Raw genomic sequence first — 19,653 nt, forward strand, 5'->3', positions numbered from 1 at the left:
ATATAGATATATATCCATATTTATATTTATATATATATATATATATATATATTAATACTTATATATTTAAATATTTATAGATAGATGGATATTAAATTTATGTCAGAAAAGGCCATCTTATGACGTGCGGGGGTGGGCGCCAAATTACTATCTTGCCCCTGGTGGCCAAAATCCTAGTTTCGGCCCTGAGTGGGGGCCCAATATTGATTTCATTGTCAAAAAAGCTCAGTAACAATTATATTTTTTGTTGCAGTTTAAAAAGTTTAATCTTCCCCGAGAGTTGCTGATTCTTTTTTATTGTGCCATATTGGAGTCTTGTTATGTTCTTTGGTTATAGTCTGGTTTGGCTCAGCAAGCGTGACAGATAAGTTTAGGCTCCAAAGGGTTGTGAGAATAGCTGAAAGGATTATTGGGGTATGTCTCCCACCAGTTCAGGAGTTGTACTTGTCCAGAGTGAGGAAGTTGGCAATCCATTGTAAGGGATCAGTCACATCCTGGTTGTTCCCTATTTCATCTTCTTCCATTAGGCAAGCGCTATAGAGCACTGCCTGCAAAAACTTCCAGACGTCAAAATAGTTTTTTCCTGCAAACCATTCGCCTGTTGATCAATTGACGGTAGGGTCTGCTTAGTCTTGTAGTAGTGTTTAAAGAATAGGATATTTTACTTTTTATTGTTATTACAGTAGTTATGTATTGTTTTATGACTATATTGTGAGTTTTCATTTATGTGAGTTCTTGGCATTCAATAAACCAGAGATAAATTCCTGTTATACCTGGCCAATAAATCCGAGAGGAAAAAAGAAAACTGGGTGAACTTGAACACATCCCATATTCTGCTCATACAATCAACTTGGTGGGACAGAATGTTTTAAAAATAGACAAGTACGTGCAGAAGATGCTGACTGTGGGACATATTCACCATTCAGCAACTGCATGTAGAAGATTGCAGCACCTGCAAGAACAATTCAATTTGACATGCCACCAACTGAAGCAAGAGGTAGTAACAAGGTGAAATTCCACCCTTCATATGCTTCAGCGAATAGAGGAACAGCACCAAGCTATCCAAACCTACACATCAAGCCATGACATAGGGAGAAGAGGAGGAATGTACCTTAACCCAGCTCAGTGGAGAATACTTTCCATTTTATGCAAGGCACTGAGACCATTTGAAGTAGTCACCTATGGAGAGAGTTCAGACACAGCCAGCTTGAGTCAGGTGATTCCATAAATGAATTCCAAGAAACTGAAGATGAAATGTAGAGATGCTGCCAATGATGTTGGACTTGTAGATCAAGTTCTTTATTTGCTTTGCCAGGATCAAAGGGTTGTCAACATCTTGAAATTGAAGCACTACATCACTACATTTTGGTGACCATGCTTTGAGATGCATCCAATTGCTACTTGTCATGAAGTGTCTTAGCCATTTTGGCATCTCATGCCAAATGAAGCAAGAAAGGAAAGGTGTATATGGAAAAGATTCCTGGACTGCACACCCTATATATAATGGGAGGTGCTACCTGATGAGACTAATTGCTGGCACAGAAACAGACAAATCTCAGGTGCACAACTCTAAATTATTGATAATATATAAATGCAATAAAATTTGCAATCAATAGAGGTTTTTAGCTTAATCATGGCCAAGGTTATGGGTTTACCCACCATATCCAGGTAACCTCTTTAGGGTAGGTCCCTAACATACTAGGGTTAAAATCCAGATTGCAGGACACCTCCAAACTGGCCCAGCCAAGCCTCCCCGGGGCACCACCATAGTAAGAAAAGTGCAGTGTAAAAGAGATAGTTAAGAGCAGCCACAGCTGCATGTAAAGAATGAAAATAAAAAAGTGAAGTCATGTATAATAAACAAACAGTGAAGGGTTAAAATGTGTTATAAAAGAAAATGTGTTATAATGTGGTGCCATGAAACAGATCAAAGGAAACATGTATGAGGACATATGTGTAGATCTTAAAAGATGCAAGGAGCTCCTTGTGAGCATGATGTCAGCTCAAGTAGAACACGACACAACAATATCTCTTTCTTCCATTTCTCTTGCAACTGTTGCTGTCAGGAAAAGGGCTTTCCCAAGAGACCCACTAGTCATGAGGATGTACCAGAGTAACACATTTTAACATCTGATCAGGTCTAAAAGAATTGCACAAAATTAGTGACACCTCTACCGTGACTCAATATGATATGGTAACAATCCATATAATGGTGGAGGATTATTTTACTGTCATTGTACAAATAAGCATATCAAATAGTCCCTTTGACTACTACTGGGAGGGAACAAAAGGAAATTTGGTGGTTCTTGTACAAACTCACTTGGTGTACTTTAAGCTTCCCACCCTCTAGAGGGAACCTTGTAAGTGATCAATGTAGGAGGCTACAGCCTCCAAATGTGCAAAATGTTATATAAAATAAATTGTAAATTCTATGTGGAAGACCTTTCCTGCCAATTATGGAAAAGTCCAGATACTTCTGTAATGGTGAATTCCAGTAGGGATGAGGTAATATTGTGTGATGATGATGTTAAAACTGATGAGGTTGAGAAGGATAATGATTTCATATAGCCACTGTAGTGATCTTTAACACCACTGTTAGCTGCCTTAAGCCCTATAGTAGCTTGTTTTGTGGGGGCTCAAACAAACCAAGCACTTCAGCCAGAATAGTGGCAGTCCCTATCACTGAAGTGCTTGGTTTATTAAACTGTGCATGTTTTTTTTAATATACAATATAAGGGTGAGTGGGAGGGCCCAAGGGCAATTCCATCTTGCAATACTTTTCATTTCATTATGGGCAGTATTTTGGGGGAGCATTGGGTACGGTCTCATTTGCATAGACAAACATTTTTATTGCTTATTGCTCTAATACATTTCTAATTTGCAACACATGTCTAACCAGAAAATAATAAAATGTTAATAGACAAGGATTACTAACTAGGGTTGAAACAAGAAACCAAGAAAATTAACAGTTTCACTGCAGATCTACAAACTCCACAGTAACAAATATTAGGAGGCTGATCTGCTGGCCATACCACCCCCTCCTCCCTCTCTCCCCCTCCCTCCAAAGTGGGTAACACAGCCCTGTAGTACATTAATGAGGTGCACAAGAGAGTCTGAGTATGAGGGATAATATGTTTTTTCTAAAATAAAAATACAGATCAAAAAACAAAACATGACGATGAATTAAAACCAAAACACAGAGGTTAGTGCACATCTCTAGTTATCTCCTCAATCTAGAATGTATCAGCATGTTCACTGTTATAGACATCTACAATTACACGCTGATAATATAATCTCTGAACCTCACACAAATATCTAGAATTATACTGTATATTAAGTATTTAGACATCTATCATTTAGTGAAACGCGTGTTAGGGGAGCACACAGTGAATGTGTTTTGTGCATTTTGGCTTTTACAGGATTAATAACTAATGAATGTACAGATATTTCTATCATATGTTTATTTTTGGGGTTGTGACTGTCCTAATTTTTGCCCTGCACCCACCCATCTATCTACCCTTTAGGCAGTTTTTATAAAAGCATAGAACTGAAATACAACCTGGCGCCTAGTCTGACAAACACCGGTATTTAATTAATCCAATTATTGCGGCAGATAACTGTGTAGAGGAAATTGTCACCCCTCTTAGTAATACAAGATAAAAAAAGAACAATGTGACAGAAACGCTGCAAATTGGTTACATTAATCACACATTTGGTTCAGATAATTAAATGTTTAATAAGATTACAAAATAAAAATGACCATAGATTCTCCAAAATAGACAATATATTGGGATATACCCCAAAAAATTACAAATACAGCTCACATACATACAGCGATGGCTCAATCTAGTTGGTAATATATTTGAACAGCTATTAGTACTTATAACCAAACCATCAATATAATAACTGCAAAATTGTTATATAACAGCTTCACACTTCTTATGCCAAAACATTGAATAACAAGCATACAGGATTACATTGCCAATTAATACGTTTCCTTATTTGACTGAAGAGAACCACACAGTCTGGTGATTATTTGGTGTGGAAAGTTTTTCCTTCGAATGGATATAATTTATTTATTACTTCAGTATAAAAAACATATAAACAGCATATAAAAAACATATAAACAGCATATAAACAACATATAAACAACATATAAAAAACATATAAACAGCATATAAACAGCATATAAACAACATATAAACAACATATAAACCGCATATAAACAACATATAAACAACATATAAACAACATATAAACAACATATAAACAGCATATAAACAACATATAAAAAACATATAAACCGCATATAAACAACATATAAACAACATATAAACAGCATATAAACAACATATAAACAGTGCCTTTGAAGCTACTAGATGTTTTCAGGATTTTAACACTCCTTCTCCCCTGTAATATACTTATTAAGCAGAGAGCCACACATAGGATTGTTTCATCAGTGTTTTCACTGGCAATTTATGTTTAAATTTCTTCTCTTTTTAAAAAGTGCAGTTAGCAGTCTGCTCCTTCTATTCGGTGTGCTGATAGTGTTGCACCAGTGGTATATTGCCGATAGTCCAATTCCTCAGCATACACTTTTAATGGAATATTTAGCTCAATCCTCTAACCCAGTGATTCCCAACCTCGGTCCTCAAGGCACACTAACATTCCTGGTTTTAGTGATATCCATGATAAAGCACAGATGATAAAATCAAAATAACTGAGGTACAAATTAAGTCACCTGCTCAAGTATGGCTATGCTTAAAGCCTGGACTGTTAAGCTGGCCACACACTAGACCAACTTAGATCCAACCAGCCAACTAGATGATTGATTGGAATGATAATCTGCTAACGTATGGGAGTAACTGAGGATCAGCAATTTGCTCCCAAACGCTGGAAAATGGACAAAAGCTGTTTGAACAAATTGTTTATGTCAAACATTTAACAAACTTGTCTGATGACCATTTTCATCTGTTTTCTGGCATTTAGGAGCAAATTGTTGATCACCAGTTACTCCCATACGTTACCAGATTTTCATTCCAAGCAATCAACTAGTTGGATGTTTGGATGAAAGTTGGTCTAGTGTGTTGCCAGCTTTAGTGTGCCTTGAGGACTGTGGTTGGGAACCCCTGCTCTAGTGATCTCTGAGTCACTCAATCTTTGTGATTATACTCACTAGGAGCCGTATGAATGAGATATTATTAATCCTTTCTGTTCTCAGCAGCAGCGCACTTTCAGCTGAATGTTCCTTTTCTGCATGCAGCATGGATCCATACACTTGTGGGAGTTTGTAACGCATTTCCCCACCTCTCTTTTGAGTCTCAGCAGCTTCCTCAGACAGCTTTATGAAAGCATTATCTAGCCAGGTTCCTATCAGTATTATTTTCATCTCCCTGCTCTTGACTTAGAATATACACTAGGAATACGCAGTTAGTGCTGGTGCCATCTCAGTGCACCACCAGAGGTCCTGCTGAAGATGGCCATCCTCAATGTTACTAAAACATTATTCATAGTTCATTATATTTATATATCCTGTGTACAAGGACCTGTCCTCATGACTGATGTTGCTACTGGTCACAATAAAACATAATTACTGTACCTGCACTCATCTCCTGTTCATGGATGTCCATTATTCTCTCTGCGGGTGAATCAGATGCCGCTCGGGTTGTTCTGTGATCTGTACTTCTGAGATTTTGCAGAATTACAAAGTTAAAGCATTTAATATTTAGTTTCCTTAAAACTAAGATGACCACAAAGAATGAAAAGGGGAAATAAGTGCCCTGCATGTAGATAGTGTGACAAAATGGGCGTTAGCACCATACAAATAGTAACAGCCACTGTCACCCACTGTTACATACTAAGTGACCATCTCTTTTTTTCCAGTGACCTTCTTTCCTCTATGATTGTGTTGAGTTTTGAACACTGGCTGCTGTGGTTGGGTATCGTCGAGCAGTGAAATCCTCACATTAGATTCAGGGCTGTGTGTCGGCATAAATGGCGCCGAGTGTTTAATCGCCAAGCGGGCCACACTCTGAGGCCAGACTCCGGGGATATATGTGCACTCTGAACTGGCTATAAATATGTCTCCGAGTCAGTCATTCCCCTGTCCGGGGGGACACATATGGTAGAAGGTTGTCACTCGGGAAAGCATAATTTTGCATAGTAAAAATGCCAGAAACGGAGTTGAGCTAAGATGCGGCCAACTCACTTGCTCAGTCCACCGGAAGTCCATAACATAATTTGCCTAACCACCCAATGTAACCTGCCCAGCACCCAATGTAACCTGCCCAGCACACAAAGTAGCCTGCCCAGTATCCAATTTAGCCTGCCCAGCACCCAATGTAATCTGCCCAGCACCCAATGTAGACTGCCCAGCACCCAATGTAACATAGCCAGCCCCCAATGTAGCCTGCCCAGCACTCAATATAATATACACAGCACCCAATGAAGCCTGCCCAGCACCCAAAGTAACCTGCCAAGCAGCAAATCTAGCCTGCCCAGCACCCAATGTATCCTGCCCAGCACCCAATGTAATCTGTCCAGAAGCCAGTTAAACCTGCCATGCACCAGATCTAGCGTTCCCAGCACCCAATGTAACCTGCCCAGCTCCCAATGTAACCTGCATAGCACCAAATCTAGCCTGTCCAGAACCCAATGTAACCTGCCCAGTGCCAAATCTAGCCTTCCCAGCACCCAAAGTAACCTGCCCATCACCAAATCTAGCCTGCCCATCACCCAATGTAACCTGCCCTGCACCCAATGTAGCCTGCCCAGCCCCCAATGTTTCCTGCCCAGGACCCAATGTAACCTGCCCAGCACCCATTGTAGCCTGCCCAGCACCCAATGTCACATGTCCAGCACACAGTGTCTCCTGCCCAGTACCCAATGTATCCTGCCCAGCACCCAATCTAGCCAGTCAGGCACCCAATGTGACCTGCCCAGCACCCAATGTAATCTTCCCCGCACACAATGTAACCTGCCCAGCACCAAATCTAGCCCACCCAGCTCACAATGTAACCTGCCTAGCACCCAATGTAACCTGCACAGCACCCTTAGTAACCAGCCCATCACTAAATCTGACCTGCCAGGCACCAGACCTAACCTGCCCAGCACACAAAGTAGCCTGCCCAGTATCCAATTTAGCCTGCCCAGCACCCAATGTAATCTGCCCAGCACCCAATGTAGACTGCCCAGCACCCAATATAACATAGCCAGCCCCCAATGTAGCCTGCCCAGCACTCAATATAATATACACAGCACCCAATGAAGCCTGCCCAGCACCCAAAGTAACCTGCCAAGCAGCAAATCTAGCCTGCCCAGCACCCAATGTATCCTGCCCAGCACCCAATGTAATCTGTCCAGCAGCCAGTTAAACCTGCCATGCACCAGATCTAGCGTTCCCAGCACCCAATGTAACCTGCCCAGCTCCCAATGTAACCTGCATAGCACCAAATCTAGCCTGTCCAGAACCCAATGTAACCTGCCCAGTGCAAAATCTAGCCTGCCCATCACCCAATGTAACCTGCCCTGCACCCAATGTAGCCTGCCCAGCCCCCAATGTTTCCTGCCCAGGACCCAATGTAACCTGCCCAGCACCCATTGTAGCCTGCCCAGCACCCAATGTCACATGTCCAGCACACAGTGTCTCCTGCCCAGTACCCAATGTATCCTGCCCAGCACCCAATCTAGCCAGTCAGGCACCCAATGTGACCTGCCCAGCACCCAATGTAATCTTCCCCGCACACAATGTAACCTGCCCAGCACCAAATCTAGCCCACCCAGCTCACAATGTAACCTGCCTAGCACCCAATGTAACCTGCCCATCACTAAATCTGACCTGCCAGGCACCAGACCTAACCTGCCCAGCACCAAAGCTAGCTTGCCCAGCACCCAAGTTAACCTGCCCTGCACCCAATTTAACCTGCCCAGCACCCAATATAACCTGCCCATCACCAAATCTAGCCAACCCACCACACAATGTAGCCTGACCAGCAGCCAATGTAACCTACCCATCACCAAATGTGCCCTGCACAGCACCCAGTGTAACCGACCCTGCACCAGATCTAGCCTTCCCAGCACCCAGTGTAACTTGCCCAGCACCAAATCTAGCCCACCCAGCTCCCAATGTAACCTGCCTAGCACCCATTCTAGCCTGGTCAGCACCCAAACTAACCTGCCCATCACCAAATCTAGCCTGGTCAACACCCAATCTAGCTTGTCTAGCACCCAATATAACCTGCCCAGCACCAGATCTAGCCTGTCCAGCACCCAATGTAACCTGGCCAGCACCCAATGTAACCTGCCCAGCACCAGATCTAGCCTGTCCAGCACCCAATGTAACCTGGCCAGCACCCAATGTAACCTGCCCAGCACCAGATCTTGCCTGTCCAGAACCAAATGTAACCTGCCCAGCACCCAATGTAGAATAGGTAAACAGCTGGCACTTTACTAATTATCTACATTGGTAATATGCAGCCTTTATAATGGGGTAATTACGAATCCCCAGAAAGCAACCAAATAAATATAGATAATAGAGGTGCTGATTGTCCAAACAAATTTATTTAAAACACAATTTTTAGTTTGCAGCTATTATAATATAATTGCCGACCGGCACAAATCAGATCATATATTCCACATAAAATTACAAACATTTTATGGTTACATGGATAATACTCATTTTATATTTGAGTATAACACTAATGGGTTAAATTTACTAAGATTGTCCCGATTTTCAAAGAGATTAGTCTCTGGAACTCTCTAAAACCTGGGTGATTTACTCACTTTTAATCTCTCAAATTTACAATCAGGCGATTTGAGGTGATGTAGGTCGAGTATCTCGGGTTATTTTTAAGCAAGTTCGAGTGAGTTATCTCCCCTGAGATTGTAGTGATCTCTCTCTGCACAACTCTTCCTAGCAAGCAGCCTGCACTTATCAGTGAGATATATCAGTGAGATATATGTGTAAGCTGCTTGTGTTGTACCTGTAAAAACCAGTTTAATTGTACAAAAAAAATGACGTAGGGTCCCCCCCAAAAGCATAACCAGCCTCAGACTTGCCAGCCAGCCAGCCAGTCCAGGTTCCTAAAATTACGGGGAATAAAATAAGTAGGGTTCCACCATAATTTAAGAACCAGCACCTGGCTGCAGGGCCAGTCCTGGTTTTAAATATAGAAGGATAAAAAATGCGTAGGGGTCCTCCTATATTTAAAACCAGCACTGGACCCAAAACAGCCGGGGTGTAATGCCACAGCCAGGAGACCTTATTACCGGGTGTCCAGGGCCAAAGTATTCTCACCCAAATTCGCTCAGGCCAAGCCGGGGATTTCAGGGGAGGTAGGGACCCCCCAAAAAAGGAGTAAACCTCTCCTGAAACTCCAGGCTTGGTCTGAAGTCTGGGGCTCTACCCCGCACCTCTGTAGCAGTGGGTATGGGGGTAATAAAGTGAAGAATAGAAGGAAACTATTGTATTTTACAGTGGGACTACAGGTGCTAGCATGCCTGCCCTTTGTCACGTGTTACACGGCGCTGCAAAAGTGTTGTATATTTTTTAAGCTCAAGGAAGCGTGGCCATGCCTCCGATGATTAGATCACACACCCCTCATCACCTGGGCCCGGCAGGGCTCTCTACACCCCTGTCAGCATCAATGCGTTTGCTTGCATGCAAATTAGGGAGAGTGAGGTTTTTATGTAAAAGTCATTGCAGTGGTCAAAGTCATACTTGCCCTTCCAGGAGGGAGCTGAATGCCTGCATAGTGTGTGGAATGTGGCCAGACACTGATGACGGATTGGGGCGGAGCCACACGATCACATCGTGGCCACATCCCCTCTTTATAATGCCATCATTAAAGGCATTGTGAAGCAGGGGGTGGGGCTGTGATGACACGATTCAGCGTGAATTGCATCATCACTCCCCGCCGCTGTGGGGATTTCTGTTAGTGGATGGGGAGGGGGCAGGCGGCATCCAGGAAGCTTGCCTGCCGTTCCTGGGGTCGGGAACAGCATCCGATATTCGGGAGGCTCCCGAGCAAATCAGAAGGGTAGGCAAGCCTGGTCTATGTTGAGAGTCCAGTCTAATAGCACAATATGCCCATTTAATCTTTGCTCTGTTTATTCCATTTTGCAGCCTCAAGGTTGCAGCCATTGATCCGTTCATACAGGTTATTTCCCCGCTTACTAAGTTTTAGTTCACAGCAGTTTTTAAGCACTGTTTGGGTCAGTCCAGTTTAAAGGATAAAGATTATGGCATGCATTTTATAGGATAGGTGCTGCTACATGTGCTGCGGCTGATGGTTTCTCCACAATAGACATTCAGAGGGTTAGTAGATGAAAGTCAGTGACATACAAAGAACACAGTACATTCGCTCTAGTTTTGCTCTTCCACATTGACCCAGAAACGTTGTTTACCTGCCAGTGTTTGAATGATTCATATTCAAAAATGGAGGGTGTGAAGGTATTTTTAATTTTTCCTCCGAAGGGACCTTCTATCACAACTGGCTCATAACATGGTCCACGGGAGGTTTTTTAAGTTTCCTCCTTCACTTGGGTTCTGTTTCTTTCTTTCCCTATAGTAGGTTTTCTTCTCCTGTTCCTGTAATGGTTTTGGTTGTGGTTTCTGACATTAGGGGTTAATTTTTGTTACAGCGTTCTGCCAGAACAGTGTGTTTGTGTGCTGCTTATACGTTAATTGGACCGAGAACTACCCCCTAACTAGGAAGAACACTTTGTTATTGGGGGGCATAGGGTTAGGTGGATAGGTGTTACGGGTCTTGGTTGCCATCTTCACTTGAAGTACTTTTCTTTTCAGAGCAGAACTGAGGGCTCCAAGACTGGTTATTGATTCATCTTGGTGGAAATGAAGTTGGGCAGGTGGAAGGTATTGAGTTGATCTTGAAAGTAAAGGTGGATATCTCTGTTTTGAGAAAACGGTGGCCGGCTATGCAGCTGGTATGGTGTGAGATAGTGCCATGTTTGGTTTGGCGAGGGTCCAGGTACCATGCAGCTCTGGATAAAAGCAGAAAGAAAATCATCGCTGTATCCCATTTTTTCAAGTGTTCTGAGGGCATAGTGGTAAGACACCCCCATGATCTGGTTGGATGAGCTGCAGTTGTACAGACCGGGTGGGGTTCATTTATCTAATTTATGTTTGGGAATTTTTATTATGGAGATTTTTTCTTTTCTAGGGTAGCTTGAATTGTTTTATTTTGTGGTGGTAGGCTCATTTTTTTTGTTAACCTAGCTGTGGTAGGAAGGGGTCGCTGTGGGGCACTTGTCCCTTTTAAGTAAGGTCAGGTCTCCTACTTATGTGCTCTTTGCAGTGCCGCTCACTCTGTACCCGAGCAAGGGGTAGTAGGTCCTTCGTAGCTCAGTTGCATCTTCAGGAGGGCATTTTAGTCCTCCCTTACCTTTCATATATTTAATATGGCTGGAGCCAGGGGCAGACTAGGAAAGAAAACCAGCCCGGTAAACTTCAGGAAGCAGCCCTAAAGGGGGTGGGGTCTGTTGGGGGGGCAGGGTCTTTTGAGGGCGGTGGGATACACTCTCCCCAGAAGCAAGAGTTTTTTTCAAAACTGAAACTGCCAATGTCTGTTTCCCTGGAATATGGTGTATTTATGGGGTTCGCCATGTAGAGTACATCAGTGAAACTTGCACCAGTCCTATCCTAGGTGCAAATCATCTGTCTGAGTATGGCCTCCAATGTGAGCGATTCCATGTCTCTGTACACAACCACTTACAGTGACACTGCTGTGACTCTCCAATAACACACCCGTGACACCCCAATAACACACCCACGACACCCCAATAACATACCCGCGTCACTCCAATAACACATCTGCGACACCCCAATAACACACCCACAACACCTCTATAACACACCCGTGACACCCCAATAACACACCCATACTACATTACATCTGCGTCTGATTAGCCAATCACCTGTAACTGCCCAGGAATGCCCAACACATTTATAATTCCCTTCTGAGTAAGTACCAGGACTCTGTATGACCACCGTCAGGATGTATGCACGATGCAACGCAGACAAAAACATCACTACACTGTGTCCAACATTGTCACTGGGCTCGATTCAATTTAACGCGAATTATATAGCGCCGGGAGGGAGCTCCCAGAGCTATCCAATGCTGTGCGCTGTTAGGTCAGAGAATGCCTGTTCTCCCACCCCTCATGCCTTAAACAGGGTGTTTAGTAGTGAGAATTGGCATTCTCCGACTCAACTTCATGGTGCAGTGCTGTTTCTGCCACGCTAAGGGCAGAAAACAGCATTGCGCCTGTACTTTTGTTGGTACCCAGTTGGTAACTAATGTTGGTTTAATATCTGGAAAGCCAACACCCAGATTATGGTATATAAATCAAGACTTAGACAAAGGCCCTTTAGCATGTGGTGGACCTGAGACTGTAGTAGGGTATCGCCAATGTATATTGGCTGAAGATAAACGAGTTATCCCTGGTACCATACCCCATTTTAAGAAGAAGCTGAGTGATCTGTATTGCTTGAACACCTAGCAGAAGCTAAGTATAACCTGTGTATTCTGTCTTATATACAGTACATATATATACACGCTACCGTTCAAAAGTTTGGGGTCACCCAGACAATTTCATATTTTACATGAAAACTGACTTTTTTTTATCAAATGAGTTGCAAAATGAATCGAACATATAGTCAGGACATTGGCAAGGTTAGAAATAACAATTTTTATTTGATATAATAATTTTGTCTTTCAAACTTTGCTTTCTAGCTGTTAAGTTGTTGAGGTAATCTAAAGAAATGTCACCCCACACTTCCTGAAGCACCTCCCAGAAGTTGGATAGGCTTGATGGGCACTTCTTACGTACCATACGGTCAAGCTGCTCCCACAACAGCTCAATGGTGTTGAGATCTGGTGACTGCGCTGGCCACTGCATTATAGACAGAATACCAGCTGCCTGCTTCTTCCCTAAATAGTTCTTTTATAATTTGGAGGTGTGCTTCGGGTCATTGTTGTGTTGGAAGTGTAAACTGGCTCCAATCAAGCACTGTCCACAGGGTATGGCATGGTGTTGCCAAATGGAGTGATAGCCTTCCTTATTCAAAATCCCTTTTACCCTTGTATAAATCAGAAAAGCAGCCCCAGACCATCACATTACCTCCCCCATGCTGGACAGATGGCGTCAGGCATTCTTCCAGCATCTTTTCACTTGTTCTGTCTCACAAATGTTCTTCTGTGTGATCCAAACACCACAAACTTTGATTCGTCTGTCCATAACACTTTTTTCTATCTTCCTCTGTCCAATGTCTGTGTTCTTTTGCCCATATTAATCTTTTCCTTTTATTGGCCAGTCTCAGATATGGCTTTTTCTTTGCCACTCTGCCTAGAAGGCCAGCATCCCGGAGTCGCCTCTTCACTGTAGACGTTGACACTGGCGTTTTGCGGGTACTGTTTAATGAAGCTGCCAGTTGAGAACTTGTGAGGCATCTATTTCTCAAACTAGAGACTCTAATGTACTTGTCTTCTTGCACAGTTGTGCACCGGGGCCTCCCACTTCTCTTTCTACTCTGGTTAGAGCCTGTTTCTGCTGTTCTCTGAAGGGAGTAGTACACACTGTTGTAGGAAATGTTCAGTTTCTTGGAAATTTCTCGCATGGAATAGCCTTCATTTCTAAGAACAAGAATAGACTGTTGAGTTTCACATGAAAGTTCTCTTTTTCTGGCCATTTGGAGAGTATAACAAAACCCACAAATGTGATGCTCCAGATACTCAACTAGCTCAAAGGAAGGCCAGTTTCATAGCTTCTCTAATGAGCAAACCCGTTTTCAGCTCTGCTAACATAATTGCACAAGGGTTTTCTAATCATCCATTAGTCTTCTACAGCGCTTAGCAAACCCAATGTACCATTAGAACACTGGAATGATGGTTGCTGGAAAAGGGCCTCTATACACCTAGGTAGATATTCCTTTAAAAACCTGACGTTTGCAGCTAGTATAGTCTTTTACCACATTAACATTAACATTAACCCCATGTATAGAGTGTATTTCTGATTAATTTAATGTTATCTTCATTGAAAAAAAACAGTGCTTTGCCTTTAAAAATAAGGAAATTTCTAAGTGACCCCAAACTTTTGAACGGTAGTGTGTGTGTGTGTGTGTGTGTGTGTATATATATATATATATATATATATATATATATACCACAAAACAAATTATCAGCTGCTCCATAAAAGACTTTATTATCTATCAGGAATATGTTACATCTACAGGGATAAAATCCATGGAATATTACACAATCTTTGTAACTCAATTAGTATCTAACATCCTCATATTTAGGATTTGATACAATTGACATATGTTTTGCTGTGAATTACAATTGGCCACTGTTACTAATCTGAGACTAGGAGGCTGATCAACTCCTATCTTTGCAGCTAGTTTGCTATATTTAATGTGTGGTTTGTATATGTCTTAATATCTTGTAAAACAGGTCTAGATTAATAGTCTCCTAATTAATATATGTCATTGTCTATGGTGAAATAAGATTGCTAGATTGGTTGCACGGCATTTAGCTGAAAAGGCTGAGGGCGGGAGTAAAACAGGTCAGGCTTCCCGCCATATTGAGCCGCTGCCGGGAGCTGATTCTGTGCGTTGCGCTAATACTGCTGTCCTTCGGGGTTTGCACAAAAGCGTTAGGGAAAGGATCCGCAGGGGTAAGTTCATTGATTTTTTCACTCTGACGGATGATATGAAGAAGGGTTTAGCTCTGGAAGCCAGGTGGTTACAATTCCTGGCTCAAAGGGATGCTCATTTTTGCGGCTTGTTATTTAGAGACGCGACCGGAGAACATCAGAATGTTATCAGATATATTTACTTAGTGCATGATATGTTCGCTCGGTCGCAGGGCACGTCTTGGAAGGATTATGATTGTCAGTTCAGGCACAAGCATGAGGGCCATGGCATAGTTCCTTTCGGTGTTAAAGATGACGAGTTTTGGCTCAAGGTTTCGCAACAGGGGCGGCGGCCTTCTGTGGACTCTGTGCTCCCCCAAAATGGTTTCTTTACCTAGATCTGGCGCGTCAGGGGTGACGAGAGGGAGGTGTTTTGCTTTCAATAAGTCAAGGTGCACTCATGACGCCTTTGGTCGTTATTGTCACTCCTGCCGCATTTGTAACAGGGAACACCAGCCCGGGGATTGCTGTTGGTGCTCTGGAGGCACAATGTCTGAAAGGGGCGATAGCTCCAAGGCAGCTAGTTAAGGCTAGGTCACCCATTTATAATGGGGAACACCAGCCCGGGGATTGCTGTCGGTGCTCCGGAGGCACAATGTCTGATAGGGGCGATAGCTCCAAGACAGCTGGTTAAGGCTAGGTCACCCATTTATAATGGGGAACACCAGCCCGGGGATTGCTGTCGGTGCTCCGGAGGCACAATGTCTGATAGGGGTGATAGCTCCAAGACAGCTGGTTAAGGCTAGGTCACCCATTTATAATGGGGAACACCAGCCCGGGGATTGCTGTCGGTGCTCCGGAGGCACAATGTCTGATAGGGGCGATAGCTCCAAGACAGCCGGCTAAGGCTAGGTCACCCATTTATAATGGGGAACACCAGCCCGGGGATTGCAGTCGGTGCTCCGGAGGCACAATGTCTGATAGGGGCGATAGCTCCAAGACAGCCAGCTAAGGCTAGGTCACCCATTTATAACGGGGAACACCAGCCCGGGGATTGCAGTCGGTGCTCCGGAGGCACAATGTCTGATAGGGGCGATAGCTCCAAGACAGCCGGTTAAGGCTAGGTCACCCATTTATAAAACAGAAAAAAGAATACCTGGCACTGTTCTAGATAAATAACTAAAGCTGAGACTGCAGCTCTCTAAAAGGAAATCTATTCACGATCTCCTAATCTGACACATAGAAAAAATATATAAAAGAGAGAGCGCTGAGACAGCTATTAAAATTAAAAAATGAATTTATTATAAATCCCTTTACTTCAATAGTTTTAATAAGACCATATACCAGATATGACCGGCAATACTGTAACCAATTGTCTATCGTATCACACAATTGGTTATATAACAACAAAAATACTTAAAACACAATGGTGGCTAGTCAGACCTATACATCATATAACATCAATTGACATACATGTGTGAATGCTCTGTGAGGATACCTATAGTTACTGTAATTCACAGAAAGAAACAATAGTTTCTATAGTATTACGCATACAGTATTATACACTTATATTCCTATTACACATAAGTACAATAATAGTATTTTGTATAACCAATGCAAATAATTCCAATTGTTGAGAACATATATTATTGATAAATGCACAATATTTAGTCTAGTTGTACATAATAATTCTCATCTAGTAGATGTAAATTACTTCAAAAATTGTGAAATATACATTAGAGCTGAAACAAACCAGACAAAATACAGCACTATGTACATAGATCTAAGATGGTATCTGTAAATATGGAACGACGGCTTCTGTGGTAATCCAGAAATAGTTAAAGCAGTTTATATACAGCAAATGCAGATTATCACAGTGTTTTCACCGGCCTCCCCTCCACTTCCTTAGTTGGTTTTCGGCAGTGACTATCTGGAATGTTTATATAGATCCTTGTGTAGCACTTAGAGTAATAAGACTTCCTCTATAGCAATCACTTGTTTTCTTTATACGGTACTTATTCTCCCCGCTCACATGGGTACAATTTGTACAATTTCACAGACTCCTTATATCGGCTTCTGGATAATGTATTCTCACAAGGAATTCCTTAGATTGATTTTTAAAGCATATGCATAAAAATGCTATTCACCATGGCCACACAAGTCGGTATATATAGCCACAGTCACTGTGGAACTTTCAAACAGAGCCACTGTAGTTACACTCCATTGTAGATACAATTAAATCACCTGTGTAACAGCAAGAAGTCCGTTCACACCAGCAGTAAGGATCCTTCTGGCACTTAGCTTGTGGCTGTTACCAATAGTATATCACTCGGCTCTCAGGGTACCCTGTATATTGGCAGACAATCAGAGCAAAGCAGTATTAGTCAGCGTCTCTGGGTATTCAAAAACGCGTTTCTCCGCCTATCTATTCAGCAGCTTCCTCAGTCAATATTCTCCACATTGAATGAGACTCTTCTTTTATCAGTCTCACGGAGTTCGCGCATGTGTGTTTGGGTTATCACTCAGGGCTCAATTGAGCCTCACCCGTGTATCACAGATCATAAGTGTGCATAGGTTGATCTGTTTATTCAACAGATTAACTCTTCATTATATCACTCCAAATATTGAAATCAAATCCAGGATTTTATTTTATCTGTATCATTATTTTTAACAAGAAATCATAATGTGTACAGATTGCATGATACCAATCAATATTAAGCTAATGAGGTACGATATAATTCTATCATGTGGATTAATCAAATACATAAAACATGAGATACTAAAAAAAAATTTTTTAAAACATAAAAAACAAAAAAAGAGGGACTTAAAAAATATGTATATATAAAAAATATGTATATATAAAAAATCCATCAAGATGAGGAGAGAGAGAAATTTGTCATATGCCTACAACATGCTTTCATCAGCCCACCGTGAGAACACTAGGGGTGATGTAATTTTGATATTCATCATAATAAGGCAACCAGGCATGAGAATAATAAAAAATATATATATATATATATATACTAAACTAAATGTAGATGCATATACATTTGCACATATAAGGTGAAAACAAAGAACGGAGATAGCATCTAACTAAACTAATCCCAGTAAATACTACCTAGCCCAAAGGGAACTTTGATCCTAGCCAGTAGACACCAGGACATAACCAGGACATCTAATGGGCATTGTTGAGTTCGATGGTATCATTTAAACCTTCTGAGAAAAGCGTTCCCAGTTGGTATATCCAGAAAGCTTCTCTTTTACAGAGCCGATTGTATCTGTCACCTCCTCTTGCTGTAGATTTTATCTGTTCTATTCCTATAATGTTAATAGCTTCATGAGTTGCATCCTTACAATAGACAAAATGGCTAGAGAGTGGATGTGTTTTTATTCCTTTGCATATATTCCTCCAGTGTTCCATAAATCTAGTATTTAATTGTCGGGTAGTCCTCCCTACATACTGTTTCCCACAGTTACATTGTATTACATATATCACATAAGAAGATTTACAATTTATAAATTCCTTAATAGGGAATTTTGTGCTATACGTGAATGAAATACACTCCGTTGTTTTTTGTTTTGTGTGATTACATGTGTTACAACGATTTCTCCCATATTTATGGAAACCCTGTGGTTTTACAGGTAACCAGGTATTAGAGTTTCCTATGATTTTACTGTTATCACAGAAGGGACTGGATACAAGACTGGATTTTAGATTGTCCGACCTCCTAAATATAACCTTACCACCTAGGACAACTTCTCCTTTTAAAACTGTATCAATTTGTAGGATAAGTGAATTCATTTTTATAACTGATTTAATCTCTTGTTCACAAAGATTATATTTCGTGATAAATAATGCTGACCTATCACTAATTTTATTTCCTCTTTTATTATCTTGTATCCTCTCCCTATCTTCCATCTTTAGTAAATCTGTTCTATTAATAGTTTTCACTTCCTCTAAAGCTTGTTGTAGAATACTAATAGGATAACCTTGTTCTCTAAAAGAATTGAAAAGTAAGCTAGCTTGTCTATCAAAGGCTTCTTCTGTAGAGCAATTTCTTTTTACTCTCATGAACTGTCCCTTTGGAATATTTCTTTTCCATGACTATGCATGTGAGCTTTTATAATTTAAGTTTTGATCAACTGGTTTTACATATGTCTCTGTGGTTAACCTACCATCTATGATCTTAAGCGCAATGTCCAAAAAACTAATCTCTTGAGTACTAATGTGGAATGTGAAATTTAAACCAAAAGAATTGTGATTTAGATTATTAATAAAACAATCCAATTGTAAAATATCCCCATCCCAAATAATGAATAAATTATCTATAAATCTTCCATAGTAGACCAGGCTCACCCCGAACTCGCTTCCCCAAACATGCTCCTCCTCCAGACATCCCATGTAGAGGTTAGCGAAGCTCGGAGCGAACCTGGTCCCCATGGCCGTTCCTTTGGTTTGTAAGTAAAAATCAGAATTAAAAACAAAATAATTGTGTTCCAAAATAAACTTTATAGAACATATGATAAAGTCACGCAAAGAACCCGAAATGTTTTCATTTGTCCAAGATAGTATTCAACCACTTCTATTCCCTTTTTGTGGGGAATATTTGAATACAGTGCTTCTACATCGCACGTTAATAGAATGTAATTTTCTTTCCAAATTATATTGTTTATTTTATTCAAAAAGTGTTTAGTATCTTTTATATAAGATTTCAGATTCTTTACATGACCCTGAAGATAATAATCTGCAAATGATGATAAATTATTAGTGAGTGAACCAACACCAGAAATAATAGGACGCCCTGGTGGTGCAGTAAGTGATTTGCGAATTTTAGTTAAAAAATAAAATGTGGGTATCGTGTGGTGTGTATTAAATAAAAAAGGGATATTTCCTTGGTAATTGTGCCATCAATCAGAGCTTCATCAAGCAGGTTTCTAAGTTCTAGTTGACATAGGGAGGTGGGATTGTGATCCATCTTGATATAAAAGGATAAATCCAGCAGC

General features: G+C 41.4%; 1 protein-coding gene across 1 annotated transcript in view; it reads right to left on the minus strand.

Moving 5' to 3' along the window:
- LOC148515060 (asialoglycoprotein receptor 1-like) overlaps positions 1–18,721 on the minus strand; it is a 68,899-nt gene extending 50,178 nt beyond the window's left edge. Inside the window, exon 1 of the mRNA XM_088480527.1 lies at positions 18,394–18,721. Coding sequence (XP_088336653.1) covers positions 18,394–18,721 — 328 coding nt within the window. The remainder of the gene's footprint in view (positions 1–18,393) is intronic.
- Between the last annotated feature and the right edge of the window lie 932 nt (positions 18,722–19,653).

Source organism: Taudactylus pleione, unplaced genomic scaffold, assembly GCF_031769625.1.
Source record: "Taudactylus pleione unplaced genomic scaffold, aTauple2 ptg000255l, whole genome shotgun sequence".
Lineage (NCBI taxonomy): Eukaryota > Metazoa > Chordata > Amphibia > Anura > Myobatrachidae > Taudactylus > Taudactylus pleione.